General features: G+C 39.0%; 1 protein-coding gene across 1 annotated transcript in view; it reads right to left on the bottom strand.

Annotated features, from left to right (window-relative positions):
* Window positions 1-10,187: 10,187 nt before the first annotated feature.
* FTCDNL1 (formiminotransferase cyclodeaminase N-terminal like) overlaps window positions 10,188-24,073 on the bottom strand; it is a 32,079-nt gene continuing 18,193 nt past the window's right edge. The window contains exons 5-6 of the mRNA XM_071216205.1: window positions 19,514-19,699; window positions 10,188-10,767 (exon numbers count right to left, since the gene is read on the bottom strand). Coding sequence (XP_071072306.1) covers window positions 10,331-10,767; window positions 19,514-19,699 — 623 coding nt within the window. The 3' untranslated portion in view covers window positions 10,188-10,330. The remainder of the gene's footprint in view (window positions 10,768-19,513; window positions 19,700-24,073) is intronic.

Here is a 24,073-nt window from a genome sequence, read left to right as displayed (position 1 = left end):
AGCTTGTGAATGAAGCTCTGTCCTCAGGGAGCTTATTTTCTAGCCCATAAGGCAAACAATACAAGACCAGAAAACCCTAACATATAACATGTCAAGTCCAAATACTGTAATTGTATAACATATGAGGATATGAACTCATAGTACATAAAAGGACCAAAAGGAGACTGCAGGGTTGTTCAGCTAGGAGTTCTGAAGTACTGGCCACATAACCTACATCCCTCCCTCCCGATGCTAGCTGCAATTTTCCTCCCTGACTGAAACAGTGGCAGAGACCTTTCTGGGTCCTCGGCGTCTGGTTTTTTCAGGGTGGTGCGAGTGATTCTGGGATTGTTCCAATAAGGTGGAGCAAGTTTTGTGGCTCAATCCTGGGAAATTGAGCTGGGAGAAATCTGGGGATGAGGGTACCCTCCTCTACTCCACTTGGCGAGCCGCGGTCGGTCGTGCCTAACAGCACAGGAGGCTCAGGCCTGCAGCGGAAGCATTGTCAGTCCAGGCGAGGAAGTGACGAAACCAGAAGCCCATGAGGCTTCAGGTACAGGAAGAAATAAATGGGCAAGAATCCAGGATACCAGGGTCGTGTAAAAGACGGGTCTGGATGAAATTTTAAACGAAGAAAGAGCACACAAGTATTGGAGAGGCCGACTTCAGGTTCGAGTGCCGCGGGCCGCGGCGGGCGCGGACGCGAGCGGAGCCAGCGCGGGGAGGCCGGAGGCGGCCGGGGAGGCCGAGGCGCCCAGGGCGCCGGGTACCAGGAGCCAGAGGGCGGCGCGCGCGCGGAGGGGCACCTGGGCGCCTGTCTGCTGCTCCTCGACTGTGTGTCCAGGAAGGAAATACCCCTCGGCAATGTTTGAAGGAAGGAAACTGCAAAGCTTTGAAATATTCATTTTTCGAATGCTAAAGGGTCAATGTTGGATGCCAGATCAGGATTCAGAGGAAGAAAAGGATATTAATATTATTATGATGAAACCAAGATGAAAAGAACAAAGAACTTTCTCTGGTCATTAATACAGAAAAGCCAAAATAGGAAACATACCGTTTGCTTTATCTGTTTGGTTGGACCGATTTTTCCCTCCACTGAAAATGGGAGAAAAATGGATGAATTCTTTTGTGAATATGTATAAAGTACATAAAGATTCTCTTGCTCTGAGTTATGTTTAGAAGAAAAAACTTAAACAGTATGGGCATCTAATAATTATGTTTTGAGAATTGTTCTAAAGATCAAAGAATGGAAAGATTGTTAGTGTCAAACCTGACTCTTCATTGAAATAGCGCAACTTGAATATTCTGAAGCCTGCTGATGTAACTGATAAAATCAATCAATAACATGGTCCCTGGTGAGAAAATGTCTATCGGAAAAGTTTAGGTGAAAAGTTTCTTTTTTTTATTCAGTCTCTCCTAGCTAGTTTTAAAGTAAATTGTGTTTGATTCCTAGGAGAAGACATGCTTCATTTGCACTGGAAGACTGAAATAAACAACCTGAAAACTTTTAATACTGTACAGTAGGCATAGCTGGATACAGAGCCTCAGGTTATGTTGTCAGGGCTCTTTATCTCCATCTCTAGACTGTTTTCACTTTATTTCCTGGCTTTATTTTCAGGCTGGCCCTCTACATGATTCAAACGATGACCAGTGTCAGCAGTAAGCTTTTGTCCTTAAGTTTTGGGATACATATAGGATCAAATCAAATCTTACAAAAGCACTCTGGTCTTACCTGGAGAAAAAGGCATGGAGCCTCAGGATCAGTCAGACATGGGTCATATGCCTATGTCCCCGGCACTGTAATTGATAACTCTCAGCAGAATCCCATTAGATGAGCATTGGGTGGGGTTTGAAGCAAGCAGAAACTACAGAGAGTCACTGTAGAAAGCAAAATAAGAACAGGAAATACTTGAAGAACTTTAAAGTCGTAGTCATTACATTTATTCTGAATACTTGATACAGTAGAGGACAAAACTTGAATCCAAGTTTCAAATTATATTTCAGTATTGAAGAATAATTGGAGTTAAAGCAATCAAGGTGTCTGTAGCACTCTTTTTTTTCTTTTAAAGATTTGTTTATTTATTTATTTCTCTCCCCACCCTCCCCCCAGTTGTCTGCTCTCTGTGTCCATTTGCTGTGTGCTCTTCTGTGATCGCTTCTGTCATTATCAGCGGCACCAAGAACTTGTGTTTCTTTTTTTGTTGCGTCATCTTGTTGTGGCAGCTCTTTGTGTGTGGCACCATTCCTGGGCAGGTTGCACTTTCTTTCGCGCTGGGCGACTCTCCTTACAGGGCACACTCCCTACGCGTGGGGCACCTCTGCATGGCACGGCACTCCTTGCGCGCATCAGCACTGTGTAGCACTCTTAAAGGTTCACCTTAGATGGTGGAAGATTCCACTCCGGCTCTGGTCATTTTTGTAGAATATCACTAAGGGCACACTCCCTACACTGGAGGCACCCCTGCATGGCACAGCACTCCTTGTGCGCATCAGCACTGTGTAGCACTCTTAAAGGTTCACCTTAGATGGTGGAGGATTCCACTCCGGCTCTGGTCATTTTTGTAGAATATCACTAAGGTCAATTGTGTGTACTACTTTTCACTAGTAGAGGGGAAAAGATGGAATTTTTTCAGTAATTATTGTATACCTATTTAAATGTTAGAATTTTTTAAAAAGCTTAGATAAGAATCTCTCTAAAATGTATTTTATAATGCAGTGCCCTATTTTATTAAACAAGTTTTATTGAGGTATAGTTCACCTACCATACAGTTCACCTTTTTAAAGTAAAAAAGTCAGTGGTTTTAGTATATCCAGAGTTGCAGAACCATCACCCCTAATTCCAGAATTTCACCAAGAGAAACCCCAAACCCATTAACAATTACTTCCCATTTTCCCCTCCCCCCCCATCCCTGGCAACCACTGATCTACTTTTGTCTTTGGGTCTGCCTATTCTGGACATGTCATACATTATTTGGTCTTTTGTGACTGACTTACTTCACTTACCATAATGTTAAGGTTCATCTCTGTGTTGTCTCTTAGTACTTCATTTCTACTATTACCAAATAATATTCCATTTTCTGAATATACCACCTTTTAATTTATCCATTCATCAATTGATGGACTTTGGGTTCTTTCTACTTTTGAGCTATTATGACTAATGCTATAAACATTTGAGTACAAATTTTTCATGGGACATATGTTTTCAGTTCTTTTGGGTATACACCTAAGAGTGGAATTGTTGGGTCATATGATAACACCAACTTTAACATTTTGATTAATTGCTACATTTTCCACTGTGGCTGCAACACTTTACATTCCCACGAGCAATGTATGAGGGTTTCAATTTCTCCACATTTTTTTAAAAAAGATTTTTAAAAAAGATTTTTAAAAAAGATTTATCTACTTATTCATCCCCTTCCACTCCCCTCACCCTGCTATTTTTGCTGTCTGTGTCCATTTGTTGTGTGATTCTCTGTATCTATTTCTCCTTTTTTGTCTTCTCATTTTTTCTCCTCTAGCATTCGCCAGGATTTGATTCTGGGGACCTCCGATGTAGAGAGGTTCCATCAACTGTTCCACCTCAGCTCCTGGTCTCTGCTGCACTTCGCCTTGACTCTCCCTTTTTCTCTCCCTTGTCGCATTATCACCTTGCTGTGTGACTCACTTGTGCAGGCACTGGCTCACTGTGTGGGCACTGGCTCACCATGTGGGCACTGGCTTACCGTGTGGGCACCAGCTTACCGCGCGGGCACCAGCTTACCGCGCAGGCACTGGCTCACTGTACAGGCATGCTTCCTCTTTCACCAAGAGGACCCAGGGGTCGAACCCAAGTCCTCCTATATGGCAGGCAGAAGCCCCATCACTCAAGCCACATCCGCTTTCCACATTCTCACCATTTATTGTTCATCTTTTTTTATTAGAGCCATCTTCTGAGTGTGAAAGTGGTATCTAATTGGGTTTTCATTTGCATTTTCCTAATGGCTAAGCATGAGAAGATGTTGAGCATCTTCTCATGTGTTTATTGGCCATTTGTATATCATCTTTGGAGAAATATCTATTCAAATCCTTAGGCCATTTTTCAGTTGGGTTTTCTTTTTGTTGAGTTGTAAGAATTTACATATTGTGAATACAAATCTCTTGGAGATAAGTGATAGACAAATGTTTTCTCCCAGTCTGTGGGTAGTCTTTCACTTTAAAACTTTTATTTTTTAATTAAAAAAAATTTTAAATATGATTTGTCTATTTTTTCTTTTGCTGCTCATACTTTTGATGTATCTAAGAAATCACTACCTAATCCAAACTTAAGGAAATTTATTCCTATGTTATTATCTAAAGAGTTTTATAGTTTGAGGTCTTTGTACCCCAGAAAGACTTGTTCTTAATCCATTCCTGTGGGTGTGAACCCTTATAAATAGGACTTTTTGATGAAGTTAATTCAGACAAGGTGTGTCCCAGGGTGGGTCTCTCTCTTTTTTTTTTTAGATTTATTTATTTATTTAATTTCCCCTCCTTGTGGCTTGCTTGCTGTCTGTTCTCTGTGTTCATTCACTGTGTGTTCTTCTGGTCTGCTTGTCTCCCTTTGTTGCATCATCTTTCTGCACCAGCTCTCTGTGGGCATGGGCTGTCAGCTCTCTGGGGGTGTGGGCCAGCTTACCTTCACAAGGAGGCCCCGGGACGCAAACTCAGGGCCTCCCATATGGTAGACAGGAGCCCAATTGATTGAGCCACAGCAGCTTCCCAACCAGGATGGGTCTTAATCTCCTTGTTGAAGGCCCAGAGAGATAAAAGCCACAGAGGGACCAGCTAGAAGCTGAAAGTCACCAGAAGCCAGAAGAGAATGGAAGAGCCAAGAGAGGCTGCTAGGTGCCTTGCCTTGTGACAGAGGAGCCCAGGACCAAGGATAGCCCGCATCCAGCCACAGAATGCCAGTCCTTGGGGTGAAATCATCACCTTGATGATGACTTGATTTGGACTTCCACCCTCAAAACCTTGAGCCAATAATTTGCCATTGTTTAAGCCAATTTTAAAAATTAGTATTGGAGGAAGGTCTGGGGTCTGGACAAAGTCTCAGGATCCTGAGGCACACCATCTTATAAAACTCTATAGAAGAAATGGGTCAGCCCAAGGGATATACAACTTCTAACTGATCACAAAACGCTATAGGCAGAAGCTGAGCACACCTAGCAGAAGAGGCTTGGGGTCCTGAGGATGCCAGTTCAAGAATACTGTTTAGGGTTAGGGCAGTGGTGAAACCTACAGGACATGGTAGGGGGAAGCTCCTCGTTGACCTAGTGGGCTAAGAGAACTTGGAGAATTTTATTACTGTACAATCACCTACCCCAGAGGGTTGTTGTGAAAATCACATAATCCATGTAAGATGTCTGGCATAGTACATGATGCTTCTTTGGTACTTAATAAAAGATAAATAGTGATCAATAAATACTGATGTCATCAACATCCATCCATTTAATGACACCATCCATTTGATGTCATCAATAGTGCCATTAAAAGGTATCACTGAGGACTTCTTTTTCTATATCTTACTAATTTATCTTCTTTTTATCCCTGTAAAATACTGGAATTAGGAACCCTGAAGGAAGATGAAGTACTAAACATAAATCCTGGGATAGACATCATTAACTAATCAATTACCAAAAATCTTTTACACTTACTAGAAGAGATTTAATTTTATAACAATGGGTTTGCTAGACTGCATCAATATCAATTATTACTGTGTCCAAAGAATAGCAGCTAGGTCTTCCTGGAGAAATAGGAACCTGAGAAGTTAGGAAACAGTGACTGGCTGCAGATGGGGTTTCCTAAAAAAAAAGTTGGTATGATGATACAGACAAGGAGGGTTTGGGAGCTTGTCACCTGCTAAAAAGCATCATTTACCTAGCAGGTGAGGATGGTCACAAAAAGAAAGACAATAAGTCATAACAATTAAAAGATTATTTTTTTAAAATTATCTATTAGTTTACATTTTAAGTGTAGATTAGCTACTATGTAGAAGCTGTTCATTGGAAAACTCCAGCCAAAAGGTTTACCATGTATTTTCTACTTTTACCCCAAGGATAAACTCAGACCCTTTACTAGTTAAATGAACAGTAGGGTTAGGAAGCACAGAATGTGCCGCCGAGAGTGACATAAGAGAAAACAGTGCTAGTGAGAAGAAAAGGAGAGTCATCCTTTTCATTGGGAACTGTTTTCATCGGGAACTATGTCCACACCGAATATTTTCTACGTTATTCTCCTTCCCTCTGTGTTTGACCTGCTGATGGACTTGTTTCTAACAGTGTGCAGTCAGGAAAATTGAAACCATACTAGGTGCTTCAAAGAAGATAATTTAACCTATGAAATTGTGGACAGTTGTTGGGGACTTAAAAAAAAAAGCAAACAGAGAACACAGTGTCACAGAGCTAGTAACCACAGGAAGCAGCTACCCCCCTAGAGCTAAAGGAAAAGAGGGAAGACGTGCGGCTTCTCAGCCCAGAAGCTTAGATTAGAGGGGAAGGGGGAGTCTTCTGGCACCTCAGACCTCTGAGGAGGCAGCACCGCCCAGCCACTGCTGGTGCCTCTGAGGGGAACAATGAGATTAGCTCACAAAGTGTCAAAAACGAAACAAACAAATCAATCCACAAAAAACCTAGAACACCTGGGGCCTGGGACCAAGAGCCACTGACAGGGTGAAGAACCACTGCTGAGGTGGCACTGCCGCAAACGGGATGGAGTGCGTCTCCCTCCCTCCGCCAGCCCTGCAACCTCCCTTATCTATCGCCCCCTATTGCCGGAGCCTAGCAGGGAACCAGCTGGCAAAGGCGAAATGCAGTTTGCTGACTCTCAGGCCGAGCATCAGAAAACAGTATGGAAAGATGGGCAAGGCGTTGAGAAATTTAGAGAGAAATTTGTCCCATGCTTAGGTCTGTGTCTCACATCTTACCTCACAATAAATTAATTTGCTTCAAAATACTACAAATTAGTGACAAAAGAAGCACCAGAGTAATCAAAAGTCAGAGTTCAGTCAGAGCCATGCTTACCAGGATGCTTCCTTGTATCTTAGAGAAGCCTTCTAAGATATTTTCTTAGCATCCTAACTGTTCTTACCTAGGAAAAACAGACTCCTTCGAAGCCATGTGCAGGCTTGCTTAAAACAATAAGCTTTTCTAACCTCCAGGACAACATACTCTGGAAGCATGGTCTGGATGCTTATCAAAAAAGTTCCTGTGCCGTTCTCTGAAGTTTCTGGGCAAGTACAAATAACCAAGTCAAATAAATGCTTTTTAAAAGGAAGGCAGTGGAGCACGTACCCTGTCAGCGAGATCCTCATATTCCCACAGAGTAAACAGTAACATGAGAATATTTATACTAAACAAAACTGTGTATCAAGTCTGCTTTGGCTCACCCAGAGGGAATGATAAATTCCTTGCAGATCTTTCATAGAGTGGTCCTTTGTTGACCACGGACGCCACTTCCAAGACAGTACAAACCAATTACAGAGCAAGGCTTTTCATTATGTCAAGGAATGAAAATATTGTCCCTATTTTTGTTTTATTTTACAAAAATACTTTTTTTGTACATTACTTTGTGCTCCCCTCCCCATTTATGTTGAGGTAGATTCAATTTATTGTGTTTCAAGCCCAAATTTCGTTTGGAAACAAATGACAACTCCTCTGCCTCTCCCCTCCTTCCAAAATAACAACAACAAAACAACAAACAAAAATAACCTTTATCACCATCCCTCATAGTCTAGCTTTTTTTTTTCCTTGTCCCTCTAATAAGAACTAAAATTTGAAGTTTAAAGTCAGGTAGAGCAAAAACACTAAAGAGTTGTTAAAATGAAAAGTCTATTAGTCCACATCAATTTTGTCCCTTTTACAGCTGGGCACAAGTAATGTGCAACATGATCTTGCAGGAGATGGCGTTAAATGAGTTATGCAGCCACATTTCATACGGTGTCCACTTTGAAATCAAATGAAAAAAAAAAAAAGTACTGAAGAGACATTTACATAAACTTCCTAAGAGGCCAATGTGAGAAAAGTTGAATATGAGACAGGGTGTTTGCTAGTTTATTTTGCCAGATTTTCTCAACTCAGTGGGATAATCGTAGCAGTTGTTTCAAACTTACTCCCCTGCCACACACAAACACTTCTATTTAGTGGCTATAGCTTCATCCCGATTACTTCCACTAACTCCAGCACAGAAAGAACTGATGGAACTGCATCTAACCACCCAAAAGCATTCAGCAATCTACAGCTGGTTCAGAAAGGTCTTCTGAAGAACCATAGGAGACATAGGAGAGCAAGGAAGAAGGTAAGAGAGAAAGTACAAAGAAAAAAGTAATTAGAATATGAATAAGGGGTAAGAAGTATGATTGTGCTAGTTTTACAAAATTATTTATTTATAGCAAAAATAGTAAATCAGTATTTTAGACAGCTAGGTCCAAGGCCAAACCCAATCAACTCCATTTTAAGCTCTAGTAAATCTTCTATTTTAAGACTGTTAATTAAACCCTAGCCATAGTACCAGACTCCATTGTAATAGATTAAAAGGGGAAAAAAGCTTTTGAATGTTTATATACACTGGTGGATATTAGAGATTTGCCAACATATAATCTAGAATGTACGGGCTTGGTGAAATTATCTTATTTAGGTGTTTGGCTTTAAATAGGCCTTGCTCAAAGCCAGCAGCCTGGAATGCAGTTATATGAACCTGAAACGGTTTATTCAGGTAACTGTCAACTGAATCAACCTCTCCATTCACCCAAATGTCTCAGTGGCATCACGTGCTTTTAACCCATCTCATCTGTTTTAATACCAGTGCCCTAAACAGAAGCAAAGCTCTAGAAAATACCTGGAAAGAGTAGTAATAATATTGCCAACCTAATGCTACAGTTTAAAAAGTACTTCCATTTGATCCCCAGAAAACAGCCCTTTGGGTAGAAACTATTTTCCCTCTTTTATAGGTAAAGGAACCATGGCTGCATGGAACATAGGTAGTACAGTGGGGAGCAGAACCCAAGTCCTGGAGTTCATTGTCCAGAGCTCTTTCTTCTAGGCCACATGCGTACCTCCTTACTAAAGCAAGAACAGAGAACAACAACTAGGGCTATATTGCTTCTTAGCTGTCTCAGGCTGAGAAACTGACCCCTGGGGTCTAACTGGACAGCACTTACTGTCTTTACACAGGAATCAAAATTCCTTACGCCTCAAAACCATACCTGGTACATCACTTTTCCAAGCTTGTTTTATTTATATTGACAGTGAAATATAACAATTCTGGAACAAAATAAACACCATCAGAGTCAAGAGGCAAATGTAAGGGCAAAAATTTAGGAATAGATTACCTAGGATAGATCACAGGGTCCTATAAAAAGACTACATTCAATCTCATTTTTTTCTGTTTAATCCTTACAATAAGTTCACAATATGCGATCTTATTGGACAAGATAATAATCTTTTGTGTGAGATAAAATCTATGGAAAAATTCATTTCATTGTGCTTATGGACAGAAAGCATCTTGTACTAAAGCAATATAAGTAGTAAAGATTTATATAAAGTTGCCAGAATCGACAAGTAGACTCTTTTAATTCACAAAATGGGTACACATTTTTGTTTTTTTCAAATAAAATTTCTCACACCAATACCCTTCTCTTTGCTCAAAAGCAATATATTCCCTAAACATTCAAACTCTCCATTTAAATTCCAGAAAGGATAAACACAGTTCCTTGAAGTCATGCCCAATACCACCATTCCATCTCCCTAAATAAACAACAAAAAAGTAAGACAAATCTGCCTTTTGGAATTATCTTCAGAATGAACAGTAGGTCATCCTAAAAGTGGTAATGCAAGAAAGAAAAATCATGCTTCGAAAGACGGATTTCATTTTATAATTCTCTGCATTTTCTGTCACTGGCTACTTGATTTTTTTTAAATGCACATTTTAAAACAACAACTGCCCCCAAATCAGATATACACAGATCTTGTGAGTAAAGAATTTAGGAAAACCAAATAAATTGAGTCCATTTTTAGTTTTAGTTACAACAATGAAAGGTGGTTCAGCACCCATGGTCATTTTACTCGATGATTCTGGATGATTCTGGGCTTCTAAATGCCTCTAACTTACCAGTACCTGATACAGGGTAGGTTCTCACCAAATTTTAATGATGGCTAGAAAAGTTACAGGGCAATTATGGACCATCTATAAACATCTGCTGGTGGTGGTGAACAGAAAATCCTTCCAGTTTTCCAATACAGAGCTGCAACCAAGCTCTTCCCCTTCTTTTTATTGGCCAAAAAAAAAAAATTTTGTAATCATGTTTTTCCTTAAAATTTCAATGAAGCCTTAGATTGGCTTACATAAAAACACCTCCTCGCATCTTCCAAAATTCCCCAATACTTTCTCTTATAGCATATTCAGCACAGTTCTTGCACCCTTCGGGTGTAAATCCAACTAATGCTCTACCTATAGTACCAATTCCCCGATCACTTGCCAACTTTTTAATTTGGGCTTCTAGGTAATGAGGAGACACGTAAGAAAAATGGTTCCCCAGGACACTGTATGCCAAGTATTGGGAGTCTTCTGAGGTTTCTGTAGCTTTTTGGTCTTCAAAACTCTCTACATTGCAAGCTATTTCAATTTTTCCATCGTGGGGAAAAGCCATCGCCAGGACGCCCTTCAATCCACTTGCACTCGAGCCCCGAATGGCACCAGCAATCTCTTTTCCTGCAGCCAGGTCTTGACAGTCTATGGTCACGTTGCAGTTCATCACATATAGGCTAGCACCAACACCTGAATCATTAGAAAAGCATGTTAAACAGGCAAACGCCTGGTGTCTCCTAAACAAGACAAGCAAGACAGTGAACTGATATGGCAGGCTGGCACAGTGATCTGACTCAATGAGATGACACAATGAAGAGACACAACGAGGAAACACAATGAGACACACAATAAGCAGGGAGTGGAGGTGGCTCAAGTGATTGGGTCCCTTGCTCCCACATGGGAGGTCCCAGGTTCAGTTCCTAGTGCCTCCTAAAAAGAAGATGAGCACACAATCAACAGACACAGAGAGCAGACAGCAAGTGCAAAAAATGAGAGGGGTATAAATAAATAAATCTTAAAAAATAAAATAAAAGGCCTTTCCTTTATACCTAAGGCTATCTCCATGGGGCTGGAATTCAGTGGAATGAGACCTAAGGGTCTCAGAGATGGGAGTAAGTTGTACTCTATACCATCTCTCCCCACATCCGCCACCCTTCCCAGCAAATATGTATCATCATTTGGTAGGGTAAAATGAACCTCAAGGCCAGTCTTGGTTAGGGAAGGTAACCAAAAAGCCACAAAGGGGAACTAGAAAGGATGAAGGGACTTGGTCTCTCATGGTGACGTGGGTTTGGCAGGGTGTGGAATACTGCATATTTATGAACCTTTTCTCTATCTTTTGCACAACCTGCTGGAGGCACCTCTTTCTTCCATCCCAGGCTTCCCAACCTTCCTCTGGGATTGCTGCTGCATTCCAGAGCTCTGAGACTCTAGAGCCCAGGGGGCAAATGTCCCACTTTTCCCTGCCTCAGGGATGGTGTAGCTCATGTTACATAAATAGTGCTGCTCTAATTATAGTTTACATTATAAGATGGACAACTTGGTTAAATTAGCACTGGTATAAAAAAGCTTAGGTTTGCAGTTTCCTCATTTTGGGGGAACCTTACATTTCTACAAGCAGAGTTGACTAGGGATTGATGGGGGATAAAAGGCTGACCTCACCTTCAGTACATGGCAATTCCTTAACTACTACTTCCACATCATTTTACTGTCATTGCTTTTACTTGCTGCTTTTAAACGTACTGCCCAAGATGTCAGTACCCAGCGGAGAAATGCCTTCTGGGTTCACTTTCCCCTAGACTGCTGTGGTCTGGGGGCTTTGTTCCCTAGCCTGGCTACTCTCACACTAATAGACATTTTACAGAAAATCAGCACACGGAAACCACATTTCATCTTTTCCCCACACATGTACATAATGAAACATTTCAACTCCCAAGGCTGGGCCTCTTCCTCCTGGGAATTCTGCAGGAATGAATCAGATTACAGTATTTCCCCATAATGCTGATTTCATAAAAATTAAATTTCCTAACAGTCAATACATCTCTCTCATCATCTCATATACCAATCACTTACTCTAAATATCTTTATGAATTATATCAGTCTTAACATTTCACAGTGTACAACTGGAAACTTTGGTCAATGCTAAAGTTGTCATTCATTAGTGGGAAACACCCAAGCATGCTTTCTCTCTCCTCCACCCCTCAATAGGTAATGCTACAAATAGTCTCACTTTCTAAAATCTGATGTATATATACTCTATTCTGACTCAAGAAGTGGCAACCTTTTTATCATTGTTCTAACAAAATAGTTGGCTCACACTCAGGTTTGTTGAAGAGTATACACACACAGATTTCACTCAGTATCACTATTCAAAATACAAGGCAGGCCTACTGTGCTTTGCTACTCCCTAACTTCCACACATCCCATCAACATTTAGATATTCACATGTCATTTATCAGTGGGGGAATTAAATCACTTTCAAGTGAGGTTCCTTCACTTTCAAGTGAGGTTCCTTCATAGGGTCACGGGACTTCTCCCCACTCCCCACCCCCCGATCCTCGCATGGCAGAGGACAGTTCATTCATTTAGCCATGGGACTTTTCCTGAATGTGGCAGCCGCAAATTCCAAGGCAACTTTTCCCACCCTGTGCTTAACACTTGTCCCCTTTTTGGTAGTATTTCCAGAGTTGATCACTGCTCATAAATGAACTCATTTGTCTAAGACAAATTATTAACACTGGAACTAGCTCAGATATTAAGCCCTGAACACAAGATTTTCATAAAGAATGCATTTGTCCCCACACTGATTTACTTAATTAAAAATGAAAACCCATTTTTAAAATTTCTTCAAAAACATGCTTTATTTCTTAGAAAAATAAAACAATAAGAAATAGCTTCTATATGCCTTTTAAATAAGAGGTTACCACTCTAAAAACACAAATAATCATTTTTTACTTATACCCTTGCTATGTGCAGATATTTTAAATTATTCTATTAAATATTTTATTATGCAATGATTTCCTTTTGTTTTATTGTTATATATCATTCAAGCAGTGAATAAACAAGAGATATTTCTGGCCTAATCAGGGTAGTAGTTTCCTTCTTGAGGGTTTGGGAGGCCATGACTCATTTCTCTGTTAAAAAAAAAGAAAGAGAGAGAGAGAAAGAAAGAAAATAAAAGAATAAAATTGCTTTCTGCCTAAATTTGTGCTTTTCCAATTTCCTCCATTTCATCCTTCCAAGTCCAACAAAAATATGGTGATCCTATAGCAATGAACCAAATTCTGCATTTAAATCGAGCAGTCTCATCAATATAATTCAAATGCTGAATTTGATTTTTTCTGATAAGTTAAACCTGGTAAGAATTTTTAAATAAGAGAGATAATTAATCCCAGCAAATCGTATTTCTATTTAATGTCATATAATTAAAGTAATTCCATTTTTTGCTCTAAAATTAGAAACCTGATGTGAAAGTTTGTTTCTCAGTTTGCGGTTTCGCTCCGCTCCTGCCTCCTGCAGATTGGCACTCGGCTGCTCTGGCGGCAGCACGAATCTCCTCACTGCAAGGATGAAATTCCAATTTTATTCCAACGCAACTGTCACAACGCCCTGAAGCAAGCTAAAAACACGAAAAAAATCTTTGGTACGGTTTCACTTTCCATGTGTTCTTTAATGAAAAATTTATCATTCTAAATATTGGTGTTTACTCCTAGTTAAATACTTTTTTTATCAAAAAGAAAAAGAAACTGAGATTCAGTTGCTATTATTTCACAGGGAAATATAACAGGCCTGATGTTTTCCTGACAATTCTGCTATTTTCTTGTGTGGAAACACTGTATTTATCATATACCGTACGGCTGGTGATTCAGATATTGTGGAGACCTTATGGTGAACTGATATAGATGTAAACTCTTTATGCCAGATTGTTTAAGCAGAAAAAAACCAAATGCACTTAATTAACATCTGATGTGTAGCTTTTGCAAACACAAATGCAATATTTGTGTTTGAGCACTGGCAGTAATGACTGTGAACTATGCTATTAATGTCTGGTTTAAAGATGCTTGTGGTAGGACCACGTCTGGAATAACACAAATAAAAAGCTGCATTCAGACAAAACAATAGTGAAGAGCCCATTAGAAAAATGGAAAAGCAGCACTCAGAAGAAACACATGTTGTTGGTTTTTTTCTTTAGATCAAAATGATTCTCAGAAATAGTTCCAGGAACCATCATTTCCAAAAAATCAAAGGTGAAAAGATTCCATATATTTTCCTCTGCACCAAGAGTTTGCTTAGGGATGTCTTTAGAAGTTCTATTTATTACATTAAGCTCCTCTTTGGTGGTTAGTATTAAAACGTATATGAAGAAAGAGCCAGTTAAGGTGGCGTTTTAGGATATTTGGCATTATAGCTTAAGAAAGTTTTAAATTTGTGGGAAATATTACAGTTTGAATAAATAGAGAGATTCTCACCCATCAATGTGCAGCTCCCTCATTAAATATGTTTTTACTGAAAAACCTGAGGAATCATGCAGGTTGCTGGGGATAACAGGGTTAAAAAAGGCTAAAATAAGGTAAAACCCTAAAATGTAGTCTTTGCTTCAGAGTAAAAGAGGAAGACAACAGACTCTGAACTCAGGTTCAAAAAATATAAACAGTCACACCAAAAACAATTAGCTATCATTACATATTGGTACTTAATTTTATTAATTTTTTAGATCACATATTAAAAAGAAACTACAGCTGGACCAAGACTTTGATGACTGAAGCCATAAAATGCAAACATAATTGTGCTAAGTCGGATGCACTCATCTCAAAGAGAATGCAGGACTCTCATCCATTGGCCAAATACACAGAAAATAAAGCAAAGTGCGAACATGTGACCTAGGGCTGGAACTAGCTCCTGAGGGACTGCTACAACACCCTTCCTCTGTATCTAGGAGCACAGTAACATCAGCATTGCGGCCAGCCAGCCAGGGGAGGGGAACCAAAGGTGACTGGCCTGCTCCCAGGTTTTCCCATACCCTTGTGCCCTTCATAAGTTTATTCAGAGAGCAAGTTTAAGCCCTTCATGTTTCAATTGTTAAGTTACACACTTAGCCATACATGAGACTGAGATTTTCCATCATCACAACTAATATTACTGGCAAACGTAAGAAAATAATGTAAGTAGGTTCCTTAAAAGAAGACTCATTTGAAAACTGGAAATTATTTTTCAAAGATCAGGTAAAATTTTGGTGTGGTGTCAATTGGGTTATTCAATGTCAAGAAAATTGCCTTATGCTGCACTTATTTACAGTGGAGATAAGTCAGCTCTCAGCAACCCATTTAAAAACCTAAACAGAAACCCACTCTTCCAGGAATGTACCCATTACCTTTATTTATACTTCCTAAGGCAAATCATTTTCCCTGTATTTTTAAACAATAACGCAAACAAGCAAGCCTTTTGTCCGACATATCAGACAGCAGTGTTTAAATTCCTGCATAAATGTTTACAGTTTTAAAAATATATGCATAGAGTATTTATTTATAGATCTAAAAGTATCAACTATTACTGTTCTGTACTCACTTATGTTCCCCACGAGCTGGCCAACTACAAACTTTTAAAAGGAATTTGGCTTAAAAGATTTTGTGTGTTTGGCACTGACGAAGGGTGTTAATCATTTCTGAGCTCACTTTTTTCCTCTTATGTTTATAATATTCTTAGGGAACTTCAAAACACAAACCTGTTCGCTTATAGATGCTGTTTTCTCTCGGGTAACTGTGTAAACTAATTTGTCACCGGAAAGTTGACCGTGAGTGTTAATTTGATAGCACCAATCCTTTCTATTTAATTTTTTTGGACGTAAAATAAACACAGCAACAATGCATTGAGGTTTTTCTGTTTTGATGGGAAGAGTGGAAAAATATGTTGTGAAACACTGACATAACCAAAAAAAAAAAAAATAGAGAAAATATATAAAGCCATTAAATTAGAAGAGAAAAATTCACATTGTTGAGAACTGGACTTGTTGGAAAACGAGGTGAATAACATTTCTATCCTAATGATAGATTTTACTTCAATAAATATCACTTCAAAATTCTATTTCAATAGATATTACTTCAAAAAATAAAAGACTTTTTCTTCTCTCTAAATACATGTCATTATTGTTTTTAAGGGAGAATATATGCAACTAAAGTAACCTAAGATCTCAGTCGATTACATGTCTTAAATTCTAATTACAATCTGGCTTGTGGAATATTAGGAAATGATCGTTTATCCACATCCCTTATTGACTCCCTCCTGGAAACCTTTTATTTTTCCGCTATTAGCACCTGCTTTGAGCCTATTAAGTGAGGGGCTGTTCTAACATCACTGTGAGCAACACTCGACCTAACCTTGGCAACTCGTAATTTTTATGTTTCCTGAACAAGCTAAGATTTCCACTGTTTGTCAGGAGATACTAGTGGGAAAGACACATGGGGTTGCACTACTTTTTTCCTTCTTAGTCCATAGAAAACTAATCTGAATCTTTCATCAAATATACTCTGCATGAACACATTCAAAATTAGCTTTTATAAAACTGAGCACAGATTAACCTTAATAATTACCATTCAAGGAAGAAGTGGAAAATAACCACAAAACTTATTTAGAGAAATTATGAAAATAAGTTAGAAGCTCTGAGAACTTAAAAACATTTTTCATATAACCATGTAAGTTATATATAAAATGTGTGCATATGTATTTCACTACACTGAGATCACACTTTTTGTACTACTTTATATCCTTTGGTCTTGAACACTGGCTATTCCCTCTGCTTAAAATTCTTCTCCACAGCTCCACATGCCGATGGCCTCACTCCTTCAGATCTTTCCTCCAATGTTGCCTTCACAATGAGGCCCACTTCAGATTATATTGCAACCCTACCCTAGAACTCTTGACACCTCTTGTACTGTTCAAGCTTTCTTTTTTCTGTACTACCTATCACTTTTTGCCATCTCATATAATTCATTTATTAACTAAGCATGTTGTTTATTGTCTGTCTCCTCACTAGAATACAAGATCTATAGGGGCATATAAATTCTATTTTGTCCACTGATGGAGTGCCTGGCACAAGAAGGGGCTTAATAAATATTCATTGCATTAATTAATTGGTTTCACATTCTCTCTACTTACGTTGTATTTTCCATGCCTCTAAATTTTTCAAAACTTCATGCTTAATTATTCAGCAATTAAGTAAAAGACTTGAGCATGCCATAGTTTAATCATTCCTCAATATTGAACATTTACATTGCTTCTAGTGTTTGCTATTATAAATAATGTTTTGATAAACATACTTGCACATATCCCTTTTATTTCCTTAGGATTTATCACTGGGACTAGATTCTTGAAAGGCAGTTATACACATTTTTAGGGCTCTTATTGCATGTCACCGACTCGTTTCTAAAACATTTCTACCAATTTACACTACCATTAGCAGTGTGAGTCCGTCTAACTACATCGTCACCAGTATGCAGTATCATCGTTAATATTTTTGTGTCAATTTTGGCATTTTAGTGGTTCAACTTAGGAGGTGCAGATTTTGATGACATGCTCCAGGTAAATACAGCTCTCCATGTGGAGTAAAAACAGAGAAGAAACTAGAAATCCCCCATGGGTTGTCCATTTCAAATGAAACAACATAAAATAAGTGTTGGTGGAGTTTAAACCAAGATTATCACAACCACAGGCAATCATATGATGAGACTGGGAAGTAGTGGTCACTCTGGTTTAAGTGATTATAAATCAAGTCAGCTCTTAGGAGACTATGATTTGTGATAATAACACTTGGTCTTTATCTCAGATAAGCTTTTTCGTATCAGGTTAAAGTTCTTCCCAAGTACTGATCAATTCATTCTCACAGCACTGCAAAAAAAAAAGTGGGAATTAAGTTATTCAAGTGTTTCTATAACCCAATACTAAAATCAGTTCACCTCTATTCTAAGACCAGTATCCCTGTTTCTAATTCCTGTCCACCTGACACTGAACTGACTTGATTTGTGGTATGATCCCTTCCATCTTTAGGGAGGCCCAAATTAGAAAGCAGGAAATAGATATCTTAAAATTTAGTCACAAAACTTACACTTCTCCATTTGTGAGACAAATCATGGGAAAATATGTGAGGTTCAAATTGGCAGGGACAATCAGTTTCTTCCTTCCATAACTAAATACTGAAACTCACTTACAATAACTTTAAAAATTTGAGTTTTAGTTCAATAAATCCTCTTTATATAGGGAAGAAAAAAAGACCATTTAGTGCCGTTTTCAATACTTTACAGACATTATTTCAATTTCACAACCTTATGAGGGATATGCTATTATTTCATCCATCTTACATTTATGGGTACTGAGACTTAAAGGGATTAAGGAGCTTTCCAAGGTCACATGGGCAGTAAACAGTAAGGGCAGGGTTTGGGCTTAGTGTCAAAGCTTTGGCGTTTTCATTGCACGGATCTACTTGATTATAGATAGTATCATTCATTTAAGAATAGAGTTCTGCACCAGGAGTTAGTAACCAAGGACAATAGCGTAAATGACTCTGAAGGCTTTGACAGAGCAGAGTGATGAGGGAATATGGTTCTTCTTCCCAGCTACCTCTTGCCTTTTCCTAAGGTAATCCCTAAGCATGGGATTCTAAAGTAGCAGAAGAAAAACAGAAAAAGACAAAAAAAGAAAAAAAGAAAAAAAACAAAACAATAAAGTAGCAGAAGCCTGATTTGGTGAGAGCCAGGTGAGAGGAGAAGTCACAACTTCCCCTGTATTTCTTCCCTCTGTTCTAGAAGCTTATTGTCTGGAAAAGCTTTCCCCCAGGGTGCCTACAGAACTGATTTCCAGCTATAAGCACCAACTTGGCCACACTGGATGATCAATACTTGAAATACTCTTCTACCAGCTAAAAGATAACTGCTACCCAAGCCCCAATGCCCCAATGTAGTAGTGTTCCTACTACCTCCAAGAACACATACCCCAAACATCCAGCAACAAAAAGGTTAACACCTGGGCAAGCAGGAGCCTCCAGGATCCTGTCCCTGTGCCAGGAGCTGCACCCCTTTTCATCATCAGCAACCATGCTGTACAGGTTGTCATTTATTTGTTTTTTTAGAAGGTATTGGGATTGAACCCGGGACCTCGTACATGTGATGTGCATGCTCAACCACTGAGCTACACCCGCTTCATATCATCTATTTTTAATACCACTCCTGGGGGCCCTCATCACATATCTGGCAAGGGCTTCTAGCCTAGCTGGTCAGCTCAAAAGGGCCTGGGTAAAAGAGCCAAAAGAAGAACTTTACTCAACTTAAGAAGGAGCTACAACTGTAACTCTCCCTGTATACCAGGAGGTGACTAAGAAAGGGAACCACAGCGTTCTATTATCAAGTTTAAAAATGAAGCAAAGTAGAACAAAAACGGTATTCAGAACCTGTTAAACCACATCTGCGGGCAGGTGCGGCTCCCAGGTCAGGTTTAAGAGCATTGAAATCCCTTCTGGTAAACCAGCCCAATTCCTTCCTTCTCTGGACAAGACTGCGCTTCCCAGGCAGGTCGGCTTCACCAAAGAGAAACACGCTGGAGCCAGGAATGTGCTGGACCAGGGTCTCAGCAATGTCTATGGACAGAAGGAAAGGTTAACAAAACTAATTTAGAAGCAGGTCTGATAAAAAAATAAAACAAGTATTTTATAAAAATTTTTAAAACCAAAGTTTGGGCAAAATTAGTTTCTCCCGAAGTTAGTCTCATAATTCAAGTATATCATGAGATAGAATTTCCAACCCCTTACAGAACTAATTTCACAAACAAAAGCCAACACTATGATGAATGAAGTTGGTGCCTTCAAGTTCTGAGCGATTTTATAATAGCCCCAACTTGTATATAATGTTAAGACATATGAAAAGTTAAGACTAAAAGGGCCACGATGGTAAATATAAGCTCCAGTACAAAATAAAGTTTAATTTATATTAAAATTAAAATTAAAAATTCAGTTCTTTAGTTACACTAGCCATGTTCTGAGTGCTCTATTGCTGCACATAGCTAGTGGCCTCCACATTGGACAGTGCAAATAAGGAGCATTACCATCATCACGGAAAGTTCTATTGCACAGTGCAGGGGACATGTTCTGTAAGGAAGTCTACTATTTAAATATAATTAGAGGTTACTCTGAATGGCAGAACACTTTTTTCATCATCTTCCATTATATGTATCTGGAGTCTTTGTACTTGACCTTACCTTCCCAAAGCAGATTAGAGAATTACCTTCCTGATTTTTCTAGATAACTGTTTCAGACTGCCTCTACTTGGGACTATGGCATCTTTTCATGGGGCTAATTACAGACCCCTGTAAGCAAGCACAGATACAGCATACACGTACAGTCTGATGTATAAAATGTAGGTACTCATGGAATTTTGGTACTGTCCTGGGGCGCCAGGAGTGTGGTGGTACATCTTGGAACATGGGAGGCCAAGTAGAGGCCTCTGGCCTCCATTAGTGTAGGAAACCTCGCCAAATGTAATGTTAGGGTTTGCTATTTGTATTTGTTTTTATTGCAGGCTGCTCTGTTAATGGGAAGGGGTGACATCTTGGAGGACACCAAAATATGATGGGGAGTATAGTCTCTGGGGAACGTCCCTTCTCTGAGTCAGACATACAATTGTGTATCTGAAGCCTACATGTGGTAGAAACCATGAAGCCAGGAAAATCTCTTCAAATGATTCCAGCCCCAAATGATGAGTGCTTCTTTAATATTCCTCTAAGATACTAAAGGGCCAGAGCTCCTGGGAGGTGGATGGGGCCAGATACCAGGGATGCATACATGAAACTGAGCTTTAGGAAATGTAAAATACTGTTTAGGCAGTTCCATAAATTCCTCCCTCAAGTCTGGAATGGCAGGTATCGGTAAGGCAGAAGAAAGGGGAGAATGGTTAGGAGGGTTAAGATGTTAGGACATCTTAACATCTGAAAATTCTCAAATTTTTCTGGTCACCTTTATCTGCTCCAACCATAGCTTAGAATAACTCACATTTTGGCCTCATAAGAGCCTAAAGCACAAACTCCTCCCCTGTTAAATCCTCCCCTGTTAAACACTGTGACATCCTTCTGTGCTCTACCCACTGGCCTATCCAGGCCAACACCTCCATTTGGAGATACAGGCTTAGTTTATTAAGTTTATAAAGCCCAGATATGCCTGCAAAGGAGGATTCTTGGAGCCCGATTCCTAAAGAGCAAAGCAAGGGAGATATTTTCAGCAGCAACCCTTAGCTGTCAGCATTTGGGGGTTCAATGACAGGGTCATTTTGGTTTAGTGGAAATAGCTTATGCTTTGGAGGCCAAAAGATGTAAATTAAATTCCGTTTCTGTTCCTTAACAACTATTTGGTATCTTAAACAATTTGATCTCTCTGAGCATCAACTTCTCTATCTATAAAATGGGGAGAAAAAAAAGCTTCTAAAGCACCAACTCCTTTCCCAGAAATTTGCAAATTGAAAGGAAAAAATTAAGCATTTATCCTGCCTTTCCCTGTATGAACGGTATTTCAGGGTAGCCAGATAGCCTGAACTGATAAGGGACTTTTTTAATAGGAGAATTCTAACTAGTAAATACAGAAGTAATGTTAGAATTTCTAAAAATCACGGTTTTTCAGTCCCTGAGAAAATGACTGTTTTAGGAAAAAATAGTTAATGGATGAGACCCTCATGTAAAGTTGATTGGGAACTTTACAATGGCGGACAAGGGCAATTCATCTTTGCATCACCACAAATAAGATAACCAGACGTTGTGGCCTCCTGATATCATACAGTATGAAGCACACAACCCACCTTCAAAAAATTCTTGCCAAAATAATTCAACCTTAAACCAGTCAAGTCTCTACAACGAACAAAGTTTACAAGAAATGGGGACTAGAAATGCAAATTAAATGATGCCACAAGGGAGAAGACAAAGCCAGACCGTGGGATTTCTACAGGACAGCTGACACCATGTCTGCAACAAGTCACTGGCAAGGAAAAAGAGGGGAGTGGGGGACTGGTCTAGATAAAAAAGACTTCGAGTACCACAATGTATAGATCCAGATTCAGACAAATCCACCACAGAAAGGCATTTGCCTGGATTATACAGTGATCATCAGATGGTACCAAAGAATTATCATTTTGTTAGGTATGATAATGGCATTATAGTTATGTAAGAAAATTTCCATATGCTTAGAGATACATGTTAAATATGTATGGGTGAAATAACATAATGTTTTGAATTTGCTTTAAAATATTTTAAAATACTTTCTTAGTAAAGTCCAAATGAAAAAAAGAGAGTGAAGAGAAGAAGAAAATAAAGAAAAGTGAATAAAGAAAAAGGAAATTACCTCATAGAATGGATATAGAGATTAAGATGAGATAAACTAAGAAAAGCATCTGGCACAGTGCTTGGTACACAGAGGTTACTCAGGAAATGTTGGTCCTTTCCCCTTTGCAATCCTACACCACTGTTACTTACCTGGACTGCTATGTCCCTGCTTATAACAAGGTATTTTATTTGTGATATAAATTATATGTTCAAAAGAGGTATTTTAAATTCATTGTTTGAGTTTCACAGTTAACCTGGGTAAAAGTCATCCCCTATAACTGCAAATGTCCACATCATGCAAATCAAGCAGGTCTCTTAAAGAAGATAAAAATTCTTAGTACCTCAAGTTCAAGCTTATGGGAAACTACCGTCTTATCAGTTTTCTGGTAGGTGGCAGCATTAATTAAAGCAACAACACTGTGTGCATTTCCTGTAGAGTTACTGTTAACTATAACCCTTTTAGCTGTCCATTCTATTTCTCTCTACAATGAAGTCAAACTTCTCCAAAGCAGGAACTTGGGCATTTTCAATGTTAATCCCTGCTTCATTTTTGTGCTCTCCTTCTTTTGTGTTCATGTAGTATTTTACAACTTTTATTGTATAAAGCATCAAGCCTTATCTGCTTATATTATATAGTTAATCATGGACTTTTGTGTTCCTTTCTAGGTTTTATACTCCCTAAAGGCAGTGCCTTGTGGTTACTCAATAAATGTTTGTTAAAATGAGTGACTTGATTTGGCTTGTGAACACCTTCCACATATTGGTCACTCTGCAAACCTGGAATACCCATGTCCATTCCAAACCTAAAAATGACTGTTTCATGAACTGTCCTCAGAAAGGTGGTCCCACCACAGCTGTCAAAGCCACATGTACCTGTGTGATACCAGAGCCAGTAGGCATTGTCAGATGAGACAAACGTCTGAATCACCTTGTCCAGAAAGAGAATGATGCCATCATAGAGTCTTGAACCAGGCAAAACTGACCTCTATAGTTTCCTAACTATTCTTTGTTAAAAAATCAAATTTTTGTGAGTTTTTCTTTCATTTTTCACAAGTTTTTCCACTGCTATTATTAGAGGTTCTGATATTCCCATTTTCTCTAATCATATTCTGAAAAGGCTGACTTGAGTGGAAATACTTTTTTTAATCCTCATGGCTGGATGGTCGAATTTACTCCAATGATTTTTAGCCATTTCTATACATGGATACATTTAGCACTTTTGGTCTTCAGAGTGCTCTATAATGAGTTTGGCTATTCCTCTTTGCAAAAGGAGGATCAAGGTAATGAGAAGTTTAAGCTTCGTAGTCTTAACATAAATGTTTTTCCTGAATATTTTACAGACACATCTGTGTCTGAAATGTGTATTTTATTGAGAATATACAATAATAAAAGTAATACATGAAGATGGTATTTAAGAATCTGCTTAATTAAATGCATATGCCCGCCTTAGCCTAACACATACTTCCTAGCTATAGAGTATTTAACATCATCCTTCTCTCTTTTGCTTCTGTCTCTCTCAGGAACAATTTAGGACTACTAGTATAAATGGAGCTGAAATTTAACTGTTGCAACAGAACTGCATTTCAGTAGCTCAAGGAACATAACTGATAAGATCAGTTTTGTTACATTTTCAATACCAGCCAAAATGCAC

Source organism: Dasypus novemcinctus, chromosome 7 (assembly GCF_030445035.2).
Source record: "Dasypus novemcinctus isolate mDasNov1 chromosome 7, mDasNov1.1.hap2, whole genome shotgun sequence".
NCBI lineage: Eukaryota > Metazoa > Chordata > Mammalia > Cingulata > Dasypodidae > Dasypus > Dasypus novemcinctus.
Note: the sequence above shows the minus strand (reverse complement) of the source record. Positions and strands in the feature narration are given on the sequence as shown.